Source organism: Dipteris shenzhenensis, chromosome 1, assembly GCF_047967505.1.
Source record: "Dipteris shenzhenensis isolate YYH24624 ecotype China chromosome 1, Dip_SZ_1.0, whole genome shotgun sequence".
Classification (NCBI taxonomy): Eukaryota; Viridiplantae; Streptophyta; class Polypodiopsida; order Gleicheniales; family Dipteridaceae; genus Dipteris; species Dipteris shenzhenensis.
Genome location: NC_141596.1, coordinates 71,671,366 through 71,690,176, shown reverse-complemented (window position 1 = coordinate 71,690,176; position 18,811 = coordinate 71,671,366). Strand labels below are relative to the sequence as shown.

Here is an 18,811-nt window from a genome sequence, read left to right as displayed (position 1 = left end):
CTTTTACTTTAGGATCAAACTCTAGAAATCAAGGTAGAATCATAGAATAATGGTTGGTGCAATTGCCAAATTTAAGTACTCTCAATGATATTGTAAATGTTGCACTAGTGAAATCTCAAGTCCTTGAACAAAAACATTTAGATAAGAAACTATGAACCTTGAACATTTCCTTCCTTTCACTATGCTCGTCTCAAGTGGATATTGCAATAAATGTGATGACTACAAAACTAAGGAACCAAAAAATCAATCAGATTAACCGAAAGGATGCACAAGACCCAGAACACTCAGCATACTCTTGTTTCAATTTCCTCTATTACAGATCCGACTGGTCAAACCTACGAGGCAAGGACTACAAAACATTTGAGAGGAGGGCTGAGGCAAGCTTATTCAAAAGACTTAAGGCAACAAGGCAACCAGGCAAGCCTCGTGACATAACCAAAACACAATAGCTCATATAATGGGCAATCTTTATCCAATGGAATCCTATTTCAAAGTGTCACAAATTGCCATCGTTAAATAATGCATCTGCAGGACCAAAGCAAAAACAAGTTACCAAAAATAGCCAGAGTGAGTATGTCTTTTGCACCCTGCAAGCAGAGAATGGAAATAGTTTTTATGCAAATGGATGAAGAGGCCAAGTTTCAGAAAAATCATTATACCTTTGGCCAAATAGAGAGCCACTAATGAGAAGAAGACCATACAAAGAGTAATTATACAATTCTTCATTTTGATTTGAATCTTGAAAAGCCCATCCATACTTCATACTGTTATCTTCTTCCCTACGATCCGTTCACTAGTATACAGAGCAGTTTCTGGCCAATGAGCATGCCTCATGTGACCATTGTTCCAAAACGCCAAATTCAATGAAGCCATCAAAGCTTTCATCCTCAAAAGGCAACATGAGCACCACAGTGTATGACACCTTGAGGTCACCTAGACCTCAGGCATATCACTCAGATAGAATCCATTACTTCGATCACTAATTGAGGGATTCATCTCTTGGCGTTCTGTTGACCGTGACACTATTCGCTTCAACGACTTCAACAAGCTCAATGGTGAAGCTGTATCAGCAGCAGTTGCTGATTCTGCATAAACTGCCAGAAATTCAAAAATGCGAGAGTGGGAGATGTAAAAACGATGGGTGAGAGATCTAGCTTCCTTACTCTACATACACAATTTGATGCATTTGCTAACAATGACCAGAGCAGAGCAAATCGACTGCAAATCTTTGCATTTGCTATGTGTGGAAAAAGGTCTCGTTCTTAGCTTCACAGGCTTTTAGAAAATACCAGAAATGCAACTCCGCAATTAATAATACCCGATTGGTAAAATGACATACCAGATCCTTCCATATTGACTTCTTGAAATATGAATCCATGGATCTCTTGTTGCTCTTTCACCACCACCGTAGACTGAGGAGAGAGGTGCTTGCTTACTGGGCCCCCATGAATAAACTGTAAATGGATCAGCAGAGGTAAGCAGTGTTAAACATCATTCTATCAATGCTTCACACATACCTTACAATTACAAACTCAAAAACTAGACAAAAAATGCATACCCTGGCTGGACCTTTGCGGTCTTTTTTGTACAATGAAGGTCTAAATGTACATTCAGCAAGTTCCTGATTCTCCTTTTCTTTCCTTAAGGCTTCTATCTTAGCTTGTTTTCTTTCTCTATCTGATAATATCAATTTGTACCAATGCCGACTATTGCTGCATGTAATCTAAAAATTAACTACGTTATGAAAAATTGACAACCACAATGCCAAGTAGCCATGTGGTTAATCTTAATTCCTATTTAAATCTACAAAATTAACACAATCACTAAAGATAGTTATTAGGCTCAAATATCATACCCAGGTTTTCTTCGACCAGATGCTAAATGAGAAGAATGGTGATCCACCTTGAACCTGAATGGAAACTTCTGCAGCTCTGAGTGTTTTCTACAAGGTTTGAGCACCAAACGAATTCCTCTTGCTTTCTTCTTCTGCTACAAGAACAATAAAAAATGTTCAAAGAGCCTGCATTCCAGCATCGTAGTTTACCCCTCCCTTTCAGGTCCATACCCTCATTTTCACTTGTGTGTGCTTATAAAAAATTCACAGGAATACCCATTTCAACAGAAGAAAGTCCTGCAGTCCCCCATCAGTCAAAGAAATATTGGTGGAGACACTCAAATACCCAGCTAGAATAAAACTATTACTCTTATTATGATGATTAAGGATGCCCATCTAGTTTAAAACTTCAATGAAGAGAATCCTGTTGTACCTGAACAGACATCATGAGAGCTTCAAATCTATTAAAGGAGAGACGTCTTTCTGTATTAGAGCTAAGTTCCTTCACTCGTTTGATATCGTCAACAATCTCATTTGACAGCTCCTTTGTATCAACTTTACTTATGTCAATATAGCCAACCTGCAGGTCAAACATTGTAAATCTCGGGTACTAAATTATTCCAAGAAGTACAAAACAGACACTTGAATTCTTACAGAAGCACATAATGTAGCCAGACATCCTCTCTGTACCAAAAATTTGAGTCACAAAGATATAATACTAAAACAGGACATAATCAAATGAGAATGGCTTCAATGTGGTTCGACAGTGACTGATAATGTACAATGTGGAACTTATAGCTTCTTTGAATGGTATAATTTGCTTCCCTGTTCTAACAGTTACTGTTAGTTTTTTTTGCCATACCCATTAGAATTATATATCTCAGAACTTCAGTGACTAACAAGAGATTAAATACTTCTCTGAAAAAAAAAACAAGAGATTGTTGCAGACCTTATCCGAATCAAGATGATTGAATATTTCTTGGAGGCTTCGAGCTTTTCGGTTTTCAAGTAGCTTTGAAGACTTTGGGCTAACATATTGACAATTAGCAAGCTCCTTTGCTTTTTGCACATTTCTGTCTTCTAAAGACCGCCTCTTGCTATCAAGGGTAAACTTGAGCTGGTACAAGAAATCACCAATGGGTATGGCATCTGTATTCCTCTGCACAGACAGAAGATTTAGATAGTATCAATTTTCTTTAACCACTAACTGAGAAGTGATAGAAACGTTAAGCATTGTGCATTATTACCTCAGCATAAGGTTTCCGTCCCGTTTGAGGTCTGAAAAGCTCTTGCCCAGTGGTAGGGTCAACGAGTTTCATCTCATTGTCATGCCATTTTTGCTTCTTTTCAGCTATCTTTGCAGCATACTGCAGAAGTCTATTGAAGACGCTTCCCTTATGAGGCCTCTCATGGCCATATATATTGTCTGACTGCCATTGCCTATTGATTATAGGTCGGAAAGTGACACTGTCCACATATTAAAGATGAGAAAATTCACTTTTTAAACTAGAGGCTCTTTTAAGTTTCAAAGCACACACTATTGATTTGTTTTGGTCGAGTTTTTTTTACACGACTGCAAACATCAGTCCCTCATCATCATACAAATCCAATGAATTGTTCATCATCCACTTCAGAGATATCTCTTGACAAGGCTTTCACCATGTCATATTATGCCAGCTATGCTATGGAGGTGGCACCTTTTGTCGCAAGGGTAGCCACTCACACTTTTCACATTGTTCAAACAGTCCCCATACAACAAAATGGCAGACAAATTCTCCAAAAACCTAGCTACAAATAAGCTGGGCAATGCCAACATTTCCACATGTCTACAAAGAAGAAAAGCCTTGGCTACAGCCTACTAGGGACAACTTCATAGTGTGTTTACGAAGCTCCCATGCAAAACTGCAAACTATGAATACCGAAACTGGTTCAAGCAAGCAGCAGAGTGTTCAATCATAGTGAAGAGTTTTAAATTTGAGCCCCTTATATATCAAGAATACCAGCATCATACTTGATCATGTACGCTAATAGCCCTTGGTACACTTTCTCTTCTTTCTGCAGATGGTTTGATGAATAAGGGAGAAACAGTAGAAAAATATGAGGACAGAAAAAGCAAAACAAACGGAAGCCCAGAGTATTTAAATTCGGAGACGTTTTCCTTCAAAAGGGTTTTCACACAACGATCAAGGCAGATAGGAGGTCAGCACCCAAAGCTGCCTGGGAAAACCGATAGCACTGCAAGACCTTTAAACTTTTCAGCAGGCTTGAACTATTGAAAAGGCAGGTGCTTTTTAGTTATCTGCAAAATAAGAAATCTAAAACAGACCTACTGCACATTCCCATTCTTGAGCTTCTAGCTTCTCCAATCACACATTTCATGAAAACAAATATTCGGAAGAACATAACCCCCTCACACTCTAATAGGGCTTTGGTTTCCCTCTCATGGAGGTCCTACCCTGCATAGTGTAGAAGAAAGGTTTTAGAGCGTCAAGAAGATACATATACGGCTTCTATGAGCAGTCCTTTCTTCCTCACTAGCGGTTCTCATGGTTTTCTCTGTGGTCTCCTTGGGAATATGGCATTGCCTTCCATGACCAGCACTTCCATCCCCTCAATGCTACTTCCAATCACTATTTGCACCTCCTTTGACAATGCGTAGAATTAAATTCATCAAATTGTTTGCATAATTATAGCTGCCTAAGCAAGGCAAACCTTGGCTTGGACTTCCTTATATGCTATTTTTGAGGCTTTGCCATGACAAGCTGCATCAACTATGTTTTCATGTTTTATAGGCTGAGGACATGAATGACCTCCTCCTTGGCTTGCCATACCTTTTGCTCCAATTCTGCATTTGAGGCTTTAAACCTCAAAGCCCATTCTATGTAGGAGTTAAAGCATGGCCAACCTAGATCTCATCCCAAAAAAACTTCTAGCCATTATCCTTAACATAGAGAATAATTTGAAGCATTGTTAGAAGTTAATGCTCGATTTTGCATACTCATTAATTTTTTTCTGGACCAACTAGTGGTCTCAACATGCTGCATCTCCCAAGGCAGATCCTCAGGCACATCACCTTGAAAATCCTTGAGAAGACTCGCATGGAAAGCATTGTGAATCCTCCAATGTCAGGCAACTACAACCGGAATGATACATCATTAATCTTCTTAGTTACCTTAAAAGGCCCATAATACCTCATACTCAACTAAGGAAAAAGCCGAGTACAACCCCTTGTACTTTTCAGCTTGACCTTCTAAAAATGCGGCAAGACATAATCACCTTCTTTAATATCAATATACCTTTGTAAGAGATTTTTTGTTGTTCTAAAGATCAACTTCAAGATGGTGTTTGTCAGTTGCCCTCGTTTGCTTATCCTGTGACCGCTGAAGTGCTTGCTTTACTTTCTGATAAGCTATATCCAAGCTTTCCACAAACTTACAAGCCTCAAAAGCCTAATCTTTTATCTGCAAGATGGGTGGAATCTTACGGCTGCCTTCCACTATCTCAAATGGAGCCTTACCTATAGAAGAATGTACCATGTTATTATATACAACCAACAGTAGAAATTTCTCCCACTGTGCTGAAACATAGCATTTAAGCAAATCCAATGCTGTGGAATTAGCCTCCTCCGATTGCCCATCTGTCTGCGGATGAAAAGCAAAAGAAAACTAAAAACTAGTACCCATATTCTTAGAAATTCCCCACCAAAACAAGCTGGTTGTGTGAGGGTCTCTATCACTCATGATAGACTTAGGCATGCCATGATACTTAAAAATATTATGCATAAACAACTTCACCATATGATATGCCCCAATCTTCTTTCCTACATGAATGAAATATGCTTGCTTGCTAAATCGATCAATGATCGTCCATACTCCATCATTACTTGTAGGGAACCTGGGTAAATAAAAAATGAAGTCCATGGCTATGCTTTCCCACGGTCCATCTAGGATGGGCAAAGGATGTAGCAATCCAGGAGTCTTCCGACGATCATACTTCACCTTCGGACAGGTCGTGCATGTACGAACATATTCTTCAACATCACGACACAGCGTAGGCCAATAAAAGAAATGCTCTACCGCCTTAACTGTAGCATCAATACCACGATGTCCTACATACGGTGGATCATGACATTCACTCATGTCTTTCTGCCTCAACTGCTTAGTGACACACAGCCTGACATGCATCATCACATAACACATAATGCTCATGTCTCTGCCCATTCACAAGCTGATCATCAATTCTAGCAAATTACTTATCATCTGAATACCGATCCTTCATGACATCAAGCTCATTATGATAGGCAATTGTCACAACTGAAACTTGTGGCTTTCGAGACAAGGCATCTACAACCGCATTCCTCTTGCCTTCAACATGTACAATCTGAAAATGAAACATAGACAAGAAGTTTGCCCACCTCATGTGCTTCTCGGACAGCTTGGATATCGTCAAAAAGTAATGCAAGGATTGATGATCCGTCTGTACCGTAAAATCGGCTCCCAGGAAAAGGACAAGGCATGAAATACAGCCAACATCTCCTTCTCATAAATCTGTAAATGCTTTTCAGCTGGTTGTAATATGCGACTCTCATAGACTACAGGGTACCCATCATGTGTCAGAACAGCTCTTACCATCCTTTCATCCGCATGCACATGAAAGGATTTCCGCAAATCAGGCAAAATCAGCACTGGTGTTATGAGCTTCTATTTCAGCTCCTCAAAACAGTCATTCACCTCTTTTGTCCACAGGAACTCTCTGTCTTTCTTTGACAATGCATGCATAGGAGCTACAATATCTGCAAAATGATGGATAAAGCGGCGGTAGTATGAACACAAACCCAAGAAACTGCGAACTTCATGCAAGTTCCGCAGTTGTGGCCAACTCTTTATTGCTTCCACTTTAGCCAGATCCATCCGAACCCCATCCTTGGAAACAATATGCCCCAAAAAATGAATTTCAGCCATGACAAACTCACTCTTCTTGGGGTTAATAAACAGCCTTTGTTTCCTCAACTCTGCAAACACAATTGCCAGATACTCCCGATGCTCCTCTTCATCTTTCGAAAACACAATCATGTCATCAAAGAATGTACCAACAAAGGCTCTATGATTTCGAAAGATCCTGTCCATCATGCGATTGAATGTCGCAGGAGCATTAGTGAGTCTGAAAGACATAACCAAGAACTGATACAACCCAAAAGACGTCCTGAACGCCATCTTATGTACATCTTCTGGACGGATGCGAACCTAGGGATACCCACTCTTTAAATTAATGTGGGTGAATAAAGCTCTACCCTTCAACCTATCCAAAATATCATTCTATCCTAGGTATCGGGAAGCGATTCTTAATAATGATCTTGTTCAAGGCATGATAATCGATACACATACGGCAGGAACCATCTTTCATCTACACCAACAAGACTAAGGAACAATAAATGCACCAACAGGATTGCAAAACAATAAGGTGACGAACTTGGCTGAATCAGCCCCTTTTCCAAAAGTTCATTAACTTGACTCATTATCTCCTCCTGCTACACCGCACTGACCCTGTAGGGTGGTTTATTAGGCAAACTACTGCCAGCCACAATATCAATCCCATGGTCTTCTGGCGTTTCTGGCAGAAGCTCACCAGGCAATTCATTTGAAAAACAATCTGAAAACTGATTTAAAAAGACAGCTCTTTGTCTATCCATTTGAAAAACAGTATGCTCTTCATTCACTAGAGGAATCCCCTTAGCAAAAACCATGTACGCTGAAATATGACTTTTCATTATGGAATTAATGGCAAAAGCCGTTACAACTGGGACAGATTCCCCTTTCAATTTTACATCAATTACATGGGTCTCCCTTTATGGAAAACTGTAATTTTTCTCTTTTTAGCTTCTATCACTACATCCAAGCGATGCATCCATGGAATACCCAGCAAAACATCACAACCGGAGAGAGGATGGTATAGAAGTCTTCGCTGTCCACCAAAGACTGAATAAGCAAGCGAAGCTTCCCTATAATGGGAGTGACAAGAGTGCTAAACTCTAGATTTGCCATGCCGTCTTCATAACTCGGCCCCATCTCCTTTGCACGGATCCCCAATCTAGCTGCAATATCTGGAGAGTTAAAATTGGCCTTTGCGCCAAGATCAAAGAAGATGAGGGCTGTTTGATCCCAAATCTTACCCTAAGCCCTGCATAACTCTGTTTCTTCACCCTGGGACTGTTCACTTTACATCTGGCACCAAACCGGCCATGGTCCTCAATTTCTTTCCCTTTTGATCACTCTTATCTATATCAGCCTTCTCCTCTTTCCACTTTGGACAATCCCTGGATATGTGTCCCCGTTCCTTGCATTTAAAACACTTCTTTTCCTCATAAAAAGACTTCAACTCTTCCCGATATAAATAAACAGCCGCCTTTTTATTCTTTTGCCGCTGCCCTGCAAAACAAACACAACTTTCTGGCGATTGGCCTTCTTCTCTATCCTGAAAGGACGAGACCCAAACTTCTACTCTGTGCTGTCCTTCTTGACTTCGTACTTCTGACCACCCTTGAATCTAGAAGTCTTTCCCTGCATCAAGGCATACGATGTACTAGCATTCTCAATCAATTGAGACATGTTCGAAACCTTTGTCTTCGTACAGTAGTCTCTAAGTTCCTTTGGTAGGCCACATCAATACTTCTCTACCTGCTCAGAGAAAAGGAACATGCCGATAGGAGCTTACAAGCTTGTTGCCGCCCAAAATTTACCATTGTACTCCTCAAGATCTCAACAGTTGTTTAAATTCAGTTCCTGCCAGGCAGTCATGATGTCAACCTCAAAAGTTGTGGTAAGCCATGCAAAGCCCTGCCCAACTCCTCCGTCTTTATCCCCATCCTTAGGGCTAAATCCACTTAAATAAAATTAAATGTAGCCCCGGGATCAAACAAAATCAACGCCTGCTGATCTCTGCTGATCCTGCCCCAAGATAGTAGCAACTCTCTTTCCTCTGGGTCTATCACTCGGCCCAAAATGTCCGGAACTCCTCCTGCCATTGGCTTTTGCTGTCCTAGTGGCTTTCTCTACTCCCTAGAACCCGAAGATTTCTCGGAGCACTCGGCAGCCACATGTCCTTTCTTCCGACACCTGAAGCACTTCCCCTCTTTGCGAAATATGGCTATCTGCTCAGGGGAAAACTGGGGTTTTCCCTTTAAGGCTTTTGGTACTTGGTTTTTCCTAGGCTCCTGAAGCTGAAATTCCCTCTTTTGAGCCTTGGGAAACTCTGTCTGAGGTGTGGCTTGTCTTTTTCTTGTTTGCTGTCCCGGCATAAAGACAAGGCACAATGGTGGGATCTTGCATATTCATTAAACTCACCACAATGGCTGTGTGCATTATATCTTGTATGCCCTTAAGTTGCTGGGTACTAACCACAGCCTGAATCTTTGGCGTGAGACCAAACCTGTACTTTCTTACCTAGTTCTTCTTTGAGACCTTCTTGAAGGGAGTGATTTGCAAAAATGCATCCCAAAATTTCTGGTTGTAGGTCTCTACAGTATCTCCTGTATCCATATGCAAGCTGTCCTAGGTGACAAGGACATGGTCTTTGAACTGCGTGGGCATAAACTATTTGTAGAAGGCTTTCTTGAAGCCCTTCCACTTTCTTGGAGCAGTGCCAGCTGTAGTCTGTGCGCTCCACCATGCACTAGCCGTGGCTATCAGGTGTGAACTAACCATGCGCAGCTTCGAAGACTTTGAAAATCTCTCCCTGCCAAAAGCTACATCAAATTGTCTAATGAACTGCACGGCTTTTTCTGTCTGGCCATTAAAAGTTGCAAACCTAACAGACTTCCCACCTTCTTTGAACTCTTTGGTCTTTGCTCTCTTGCCAGACTTCTTCGTCTTCTTATGCTTTGGCTTTGATGATCTAGAAGAAGAAGACGATGATAAGGATGAAGAGGTAGAGCTAGAAGAAGAAGAGGAACTTGAAGAGCTATGATGGTGCTTAGCCTTTTTCTTCTTGGAAGGTGTACTCCCTTCTTGACTACCTACTTTTCACTTTTTGTTGTCCTCCTTTCAAGGTTTCTTGCTCTTCCTATAAACATCATCTACAAGAAGAATAGGAACTACGTCCAAGGATCTCTTTTTGGCTGTCAGGCCCTCTGGATTGCCGCAAAAGAAGTTCTCTGCTGCTCTTCCTCTGTATGAGGATTTACGAGCCTGCGAAATAATGGATCCCTTCTGGCCTCAATGAGCTTAACCAGTAATGTCTATAACTTGCCTCAGTCTTTTGACTCTGCTCTTGCATAGTTTGATCATTCCTAGCACTCTCCTCATGGGAGGGTATGGCATCCTGCTGCGAAGCCATCACTGCAACTTATCTGAGACTTGCAAACTCACACACACTGTGTATGTAGCTGATGCACTCAGCCTTTGCTTTCAAGGAGAAAATACCTCAACAAGAGGCGTATTGCATTCACAACTTGTGCCAGTAATAGGCTGTCACCTCAAGGCATAGTCCACAAGGCTACTTGAGCATCAAATGATGTGTTGCCCTTTTGCTGGCTAAAGCACTTAAAATGCATCTGTTTTCCCCTTTTTCTGACCACAAAGGCATGCATCTCTTTACTTGTACAAATCTCTGATTTTCTGTGTTTTCTGCTGATTTTCTGACAGGAAAATAACTGACACATAGGTGGAAACTGATGGCCAAAACTGTCTATGCAACTCTCTTTTTTTTTCTAGTAACTAGATAGGTAACTGTCTGTTTACACTAACCACACCAACTGAGCTCTCGTCTACTTGGATGGACAGACTAGTTGGTCTGTAACTAGGAACCAAACTGGTTAACTGGACCAGTCTAGTCTAGTTAGATAGTCTGGTTAGGCTGTCCTCTGACCAGATTCTCTAACCAGAGTTAACTGACCAGGGCTAAACTAACCACCGGTCTGGCAACTGCCATGTCAACTGTCTAGCTAGCAGTACCACATCAGCATCCACGTGTCTGCCACGTCAGCTTCTTGCTCCCGCACTGCCAAGTCACCCTCCACGTGTCACCTAGGTAGCCAAGCTAGTTACCTGCATCCTTACCGAAATCAGACGGAATGAATTTCCGTCCAAGCCTTCGCCTAGTCGCGTCGGAATCCTTCCGTCGAAAAACACAAGGGGGTGGATGGCGATCATCTATCACTAGATGTGTCGGCACAAGCCTTGAACGGCAGCATCGCTCTACTCCCATGCAATTTCTCTTTGTCGCTAGAGTAATACTCCGCTCCGGCGTAGATGGTCTGCATCCCGCTAGCTCTCCGTCAGTCACGTCACGCAGTCGTCTGCTCAGGACATTAGCTCGATGTCACGCCGCTTGGAGACCCCCCGGCTTAACATGCATTGTATGTCGGGCACGCCTACGTGAAGACCACCGACGCCCATTCCCCCGTCTGACGCACGATTCAGTCGGGCCATCAACTCTGTCAACACTGACAGGCAGCGCTCCGTCCACATCACCGGGCCTTAGGCATAGTATCATGCAACAACCCTGTTCTGTCGGAGCTCTCCATCAATCCACGCATTGCTTTGACAATTCTTTCTAGCTTTGATCGCTCCCACCATGGAAGTTTGAGAGGGCTGGCTCTGATACCAATGCAACCCTCTGCTACATTCTTTTGCTGCACTTTACTTACAACTCTCTTTCCTTTTTCATTGAAACAATCTCCCTCTCTCTCTTTCTCGCTGTGCTCACATTAGGGCCCAGGACAATCGTCAGGCTGGACTCCCGGAAGGTCTTTATTACTTCAGAAAATTGAGAGTACATGAGTTCTGCATAGAGCTGCTTTTACTAGAATTCCAAAACATGAAGAATCAAAAGAGCTCTCAGGCTCATTCTTTTTGGCAACATGCCAAGTGTCAAATTTTAATCTACTTTCCCAATTACATGCCACCTAAGGGCAAATCTTGAGTCTTCGAAACACTTGGTCACTCGAGTGATCTCCTAATCGCTCGCTCAGCTCCATATTGTTTGGGTCTTCAATCCCTCTTAGTACCTACAACCATTCACTAAAGCGCACAACCATGGCACCCATTAATGGTTAGCGCTTTGCATGCAAATAATAATCTATGGACTAATCCTAGTCACTATGGGCGTCCCCACCAAGCAAACATATGCACATAACATAAAACCAATTCTTTGGTCGACCGAGGTCAACCCGCTTGGTCGTAATTAAGGGGCTTGACCATCAGTTGAAGCGCCTTAATTATGGCCAAGTCTTCCAACCGAGGTTGGCACATCTTGGTTAACCGAAGTTAACTGTCTCGTCATAAGCCAAGTCTTGTTGACCGAAGTCAACACTCTCTGACCAAAGTCAACGCTTTGGTTCTTTGGTTAACCATGGTTAACCATCTTGGCCGGAAGCCAAGTCTTCCTAATTGGGGTTAGGCTTACTTAACCGAGGTTAAGTATCTCTGACCCAAGTCAATACTTTGACCAAATAAATGTAACTTTTTGAACATAATTAAATAAATGAAGAACTCATTAATTATGATCAATAAATGGCCAACTAGAACTTTGACTTTGGAGTATGAATCTCATAGCACCTGGCACACCTGATTATATTTGGTATCCTCATTAGCCTCAAGAACCCTTAAGACTGAAATTGCTCCAATACTAGAACCACATGCTGCCCCCATACACTCATCACAGAAACAGAGACTCACATATCAGCACAGTGTGCAATCAAAAACAATCTGAGGGGTGTTGCAACATGGAAAAAAGGGTCAGAAACTAAAAGGATCTCATTTGCTATAGAGAACCTCTGAATTGTCCTTTCTTACCCTTCAGGATACCATTGCATGTATTCAGCTTGTCGACGCCGACGGTTTTCAGCATCCCAAAACAATTGGTCGAAACGATTGGCATTTTCAGATGCGTCCTGATCCCCATATGATGCTCTATTAATCCGAGGTCTGAAAGTGCACTCCATGAGCTTTGTCTCTAAAGACTGCAAACAAATGGACTGTATTAAAGTTCACAAGAACTGCCAAATCTTTTAGGGACCGTTCCTCAATCTCAAACAGACCAACTATGTCCACAATCAAGCAATTACCTCATGCTGCAACTCTCGAAGATGAAACTTGGTAGTGTCAGTTGAAAGCCTCTCCCAAAATTTCTGATCAGGCCTTTTCAACCGCTTTGCCAACTTGCTTCACTCACAAAAGCATGAATAGACTGTCAACCTTTTCAGAATATTAGTGATATTTAGAAAAACACAATAGTTAAACGAGAAAGGAAGTAACTGTAATCGACTCTGCAATTTCAAGCATAGGCGCAAATATTACAAGGTCTGGAAAAAAATAGCCAGATGAATCCATAATCATTCCAAATATGCCTTCACCATTAATACATACGCATTCTTCGACATTCACAAAAGCCTTTGTGTCTATAGGTATACACAACATGCAAATAATTAGACTCCCCATCATTTTGTCTATCTGACAACCAGTTTTCTTCTGAGAAGTAGATCACTTTTGAGATACCTTATTATAGGTTTTGCAGTGACTTCTTTCAATTCAAGAGACTCGTCATCTAGTTGTTTCTTCTCGGCAAGCTTCTTCTTTTCGGCATCCTTGCTTAAACCCTCCCGGTAGAGAAGCTCACCATAATTTTTGAATTGCTTCGCAGCTCTTCCTCTCATCAGCATGATTCTGCGTGTTCTCTAAATGTCATGAATAAGCAAAGAGTTAACAACTGTTGCTCTCACACTTTGTTTTTGTGTTCCTTCTAGAATCACACTGCAGGTTTAAATTTAAACCTTTCTGCATGCCACGATAAACCTTTAACGTCTCCTAACCATTTGTTTATTTAATTATGTCTCTAGTGCCAGCAACCTTCCATTCTATCACCCAAGCCTTTTTTGAATTTTTCAAAGTTTACTTTCAAGGTTACCTTGTCCCTATGTTTACGGAGCACCTGCAACCAAGATGAAGAGGGGCAGACAGTAGATACAATGCCCTTCATGAGAGCCACTAAGGACTACAAGACTGAAAAAATGGAAAATACTGGAACCTTCAGTCTGTCAATTGACGATCAACACAACTTTTCCACTGGAAATAAGCAGATAGGGCCCTCAATGCAGTGAACCGGCATCAGGGGCATGGACTGTAGAGCATAAAGAAAATGCAGGGACTTTCAATCCAGAGCTACTGTGGAGCAGGCCAAGGAGGGCAGTACAGTAGGGACATATGCATGGCTATCCTGCAGACCTGGTAGATCATAGTTACTGAAAAATAAACACTTGTTTACAATTTCCAAGAAATTGGGAAGTACAAACAAAAGGCGTGCAGACAGGCTGAGGCCTATACATGAAACGGTGAAACAGTACCTAAGTCCCATAGGTGGTCCCATAGGTGCCTAGCTGAAGCTAAGGCCTGTATAAGATTAAACTTCGAAAGCTCACTACTTACAAGTCAATATTTGATCTATTGAAGCAATTACTCTTTAAAAATGAGAAAATAATGATTTCACAAAACAAATTTTCCTGTCAGGGCTATAGTCTTCATATCAGCATGCGCCCTCTAGCAAACGTCAAGATTACGTCAGCTTGATGACAAGCAAAGTACATTGTCTTCAAATCTCGACACTCCTCAATACGAGACAAAAACCGTCACCTTGAGGGTAAAACTTCCTATCTATTCCAAACACAGCCAAAAAAAATCATTTACTCAATTAATACAATTTATATTATCCCCTGATCAAGTTCTTTCCAGCAAGTTCTTTTCTGTCATGCTAACCCGTGAAACCATGCAGTCACCTTATTGTTCATTAGTTGCAGAAGACAAAATAAGAAAACTGTCATGTCACTCAAACAATTTCTTATTCCATAACTTTGAGTTATAAAGAACCTTAATCGAATGGGACACGAGAAGAGTGAAATAAAGAGTCAAACCAAATCTCTGGCAGTTATAGAAAAAGTAAAGACCAGGTGACGGATGGACAGACTCTATGCCTGCGTAAAAAGACTGTCAACGAAGGGAGCAGAGCTGTGCTTACTTTTGTATACGCAGGCCTATCCCTTTCTAGCCTCTCCTGGTATTGTTCAAAACACATTTTCTTTTCTTCCTCCATCCTCTGCTTGTGTCTTAAAAACTCCACGTAAAGCCTCATGTAGACAGCCTTCTGTTCAAGAATTCAACAATTTTTATAAGTTCCCTAGTTATTATTTAAACGCCTGGAGGCTCTTCCACATTCCTCAAGGGAATCTTGCATAAACTTGAACTTGCTGCTTTACGAAATAAAAGTTAAACATCCTTGCATTTTTTACCGCTTTTTGGGAAAGTTGGGGGGAACTTTGTGCTTCCATTTTCTTTTCATAAATAGGTTCGATCCTATGAGCTTTTGCTAGACTTGTAAAGGAAGGTAACACGTGATGACTTGTTGGTTTCCTTGTTTTCACTTTGTGTGTTTCGTGTTCAAGCAAAGATCTGAGAGAGCATAATTTGTGGTCACATAGTTTTGGTTGGATGTTCTCAGACATTGGCTGTTTTTGATTGTGTCTTTCTGGTATGCTGGATTGTGAAATCTCCCCATGACCAGACTCAAGGTTCTTTTGAGGCCTCTCGTCATTAACCACTGGATTAGCATCCTGTCCGACAGTGGTGTCATCCAAGCTGCTGCAAAAACATAGAGAAGCCCCCCCAGCAGAAGCTTTTTCAGACCAAAAGGTTTACCTCCGAGGCACATCCTTGTCCCATAGGGCTAAACTTTAGGTCTATTAACACATGTGTTGGTCCCCAAGACAAAAGTAACAAAGACTTTCTGGCATTTGAAACAGAGAATTTCCTTTCTAGTTCAGTTCATCCAGGCATCACAGCTTTGTATCCACTTTGGTATCATAGGGAAGACTCGTGACGAATGTCAATGATACGCACATGAAGTGGCTTCTGAAAAATCTTAAATAAGAAGCAGTCTCCAGGGTAAGAAAAGACAAGAGCACGATGATGTTTCACAGCAAGGTCTCGACCCTTTCAAAGAGGGTCGAATCTACAATGCCTGGTCAATGCGTAACATTGATTTCCTTGCAAGGACACTTCGAATGCAATACCCTACAAAACCATCGTTGAGGCATGCCAGACACGACAAAATTTGTTTATACGAGGTGATATCCGGCTAAAACTTCGTTGGAAAGTCCCAAATCGAGCATAGGCCAAACAACACGAGAAAATCATTTAGTGATTGTGTACGGTCACTTCTGTCAATTACTAAACATTTCACTGAACACGAATGATTACATACCTGATGTCTTTAAGGTTGCTAACAATATGCTCGGTCAGAGGGGCTACATAACGATCCGGAAGTGCATGATCTCTGCAAAATTTTGTTGCAACTTCTTCAGCACAATCCCCCTCTCGCAAAGAAATCAACTCCATGCGGCCGTCCGCAATCTCCACGGTAATTGCCAGAAGAACACGTCGGTCATCTGCAATCAGTACTCGGAAAATCAAAAACATAGATATTCAGCCGAAAGGTGATGAACTCGGTGATGGTTGGTTGCACTTACCATTGCGCCCGCATGTTCCAACATCCTGCAATTTGGAAAAAAAACGGTTCGGCTTTAGAACCATCAAACATCTGGCTGACAATTAAGAGAGACGTAAACACACGTAAAAGATTACAGATCAAGGAGAGGCGTCTGCGCATTGTCGCGACACCTTGTGAGGATGCAGTCGAGGGGGGAGTTGAGGGCGCGGGGCGTCATGGGGCTGTTGTGCAGCTTGGAGGCAATGATCGGGGGATCTGTGAGCAACTGGCTTGGAATGCGATCGAGGCGCCTCCATAAGCAAGGGAGAGGCACGAGATTCTCAAGTGGTAAATGCAGCAAAGAGGCATGTTAAAGAGGCCAATATAATTGAATCGGCGGACAGCAAGCCATTGCAGCTGTGAGCGAGGGCGAGCATCATCATCATCTGGTTGGAACTTGGAACTTGAGAGAGTACTTTTAGAATGAATGCAGGCACGTACCGGATTCGCATCGTAACATGGCGACCCCTCCCTTAACAAACCTTATTACTTCTACTTATTAGCCTTAACACCCCCACCTTTCACTACATCTTTTCACCAGCTTCCGTTTACTCTCAAATAGGTGAATAAAAGTCATTTGGGGGCCCTATTTGGTTTACATGTTGCCTCTCCTCTTTGATGGCAATAACTATAATTTCCATTCAATTGACTTGGGTGTCTAAACAATGTTTGAATGATTGGGTGTTTTGAATGAGCTCAAAGCTTTTATGACTTCTTAGTTCTTTTAGATGACTATTGTTGTTAATTTGTATCACTTTCAAGTGATTAGCAAATAATTGTTTGTATAACTTTATCTTCCAATGTATTTTCCTCATCCATAAGGATGCGTAAATGAGTAACCCATTCTTTATTCATGCATGCATGATTTTCTTCCTGATTTTTACCAACACATGCGTAGCTTTCATTATAATAGAAGGTCTTGGATTTCCTAAACATATGGTGCTTGTAAGGTAAGGGGTTTTATCTCCTAATATTGCATCAATAGTTGGATTAATAGGATTTACTTCTTGAGTGCTGATGATGAGAAGTTTACGACATTCATATTTTATGGCTTTGCTTAACACTTGAACTTCTAAGAGAGTCCTTTTGTATAGAGGTAGAATAGATATCCAATGATGATGCTACACCACTAATGAGGCTAGACATAGGGATAGCTTGATGTTATTATTGTTGCTTTGGATTTTAATTTTAAATTCCCAACATCTACAAGAGCACATTTAAAATTTGTCATCAACTTCTATAGTATGGATATGTGGACAAAAGATGTTCCTAAACAAAGCCAATTTTTGTTAACAACACAAATCCATAATTAATTTCATCTGTCTAGTCTACTTCCCTCTTAAGAGCAAATTCAAAATTTTGGAATATGGTGAAACACAAAATTATTACAATCAAGCCAACAAAGCAACAACTAAATCTGCAAGATTAGACATCAATTTAATCCTATGTAAAGTAACATCACATTTCTATGTACCAAGTTTAAATGAGGATTAAATAATAAACACTAGAATCACATCAACACAATAGCATTGCAATTTGAAATTAGAAAAAAACACCTTATCTACTTTTGCACATTTTAACTCTCATAAGATGACACCCCACCAACAAAATTATTTCAATATTGTGTTTGTCAAACTCAATATTATTAAAAATTCTTAATTTTGGTGAAAATTTTTGCAAACTCTAGTTGTTACATTTTTCGACTTAGATGTCTCAAACATTTTTTCCTTATATGTTCCCATTTTTTTACTGCTTATCCAATTGATGGAATTAATTGTATGGCTCAATTCTTGATGGGACTTTTTAATCCAAACACACACACACACACACACACCCCCCTTATCACCGATGTCGAGCCATTATAACACACTTGATATGGAGGTGGAAATTCTCTATGTAGATGGAGGTGGCCTGCAACCTACACGAGTCTCCTCCTTTTGTTACCCACTCCACTCTTATATGATTTCCATTCCAACATCTATATTGTACGTCTCTCTCACTTGCTCTATTCTTGCCCAGCTAGCCTACCTTAGCAATTTGTTGGTTGAACTTGACCTTAGCTCCCTGGGTGTTCATGTGGATAGCCGAAGCTTAGTCTCCATGCTTCTACTTGAATATGGCGGGTACACAAGGATGTCTTCCTATGGCTTTTAGGGTCTTCTTATTCATTACGAGCTTTGGTTATTTGAAAAATTTTTGTGGTGATTCCACTTGTTCGGCCAGCCAGTTGTCTGGGTCTCTTTGTGATACATACCCTACATAGTTTTCCCCTCGAGATATCAAACAATTTGCCATGCATTTTTAAGGCTCCTAAAAAGATTGGAAATCTCTGATAGTGGTCATAAAAGCAATCTATGCAGGATTTGCTTGGCTGAGCTTTATAGTATCCCTGAAGTATAATGAGATGCATGGCATCCATGTCTGCATCATGCTTCTGGGCTGATG

The 18,811-nt window shown here is 41.2% G+C and overlaps 1 protein-coding gene across 4 annotated transcripts; it reads right to left on the bottom strand.

The window, feature by feature from the left end:
- Window positions 1-677: 677 nt before the first annotated feature.
- On the bottom strand, window positions 678-16,740 carry LOC147906327 (uncharacterized). Of its 4 annotated transcripts, none has more exons than XM_087384223.1 (15): window positions 16,498-16,740; window positions 16,347-16,371; window positions 16,082-16,265; window positions 15,111-15,459; window positions 14,840-14,965; window positions 13,327-13,505; window positions 12,897-12,993; window positions 12,625-12,791; window positions 3,082-3,301; window positions 2,784-2,993; window positions 2,268-2,414; window positions 1,856-1,989; window positions 1,559-1,712; window positions 1,340-1,454; window positions 678-1,094 (listed from the first exon to the last, which is right to left on the bottom strand). In XM_087384223.1, the coding sequence occupies exons 1-15, from the start codon at window positions 16,621-16,623 to the stop codon at window positions 934-936; spliced, it is 2,394 nt and encodes a 797-aa protein (XP_087240349.1). In that variant the 5' UTR covers window positions 16,624-16,740; the 3' UTR covers window positions 678-933. The 4 variants fall into 4 exon arrangements, 3 of the variants coding, with proteins under 3 accessions (XP_087240349.1, XP_087240356.1, XP_087240352.1); XM_087384230.1 differs by having other exon boundaries at window positions 678-1,085; XM_087384226.1 differs by having other exon boundaries at window positions 1,856-1,986.
- Between the last annotated feature and the right edge of the window lie 2,071 nt (window positions 16,741-18,811).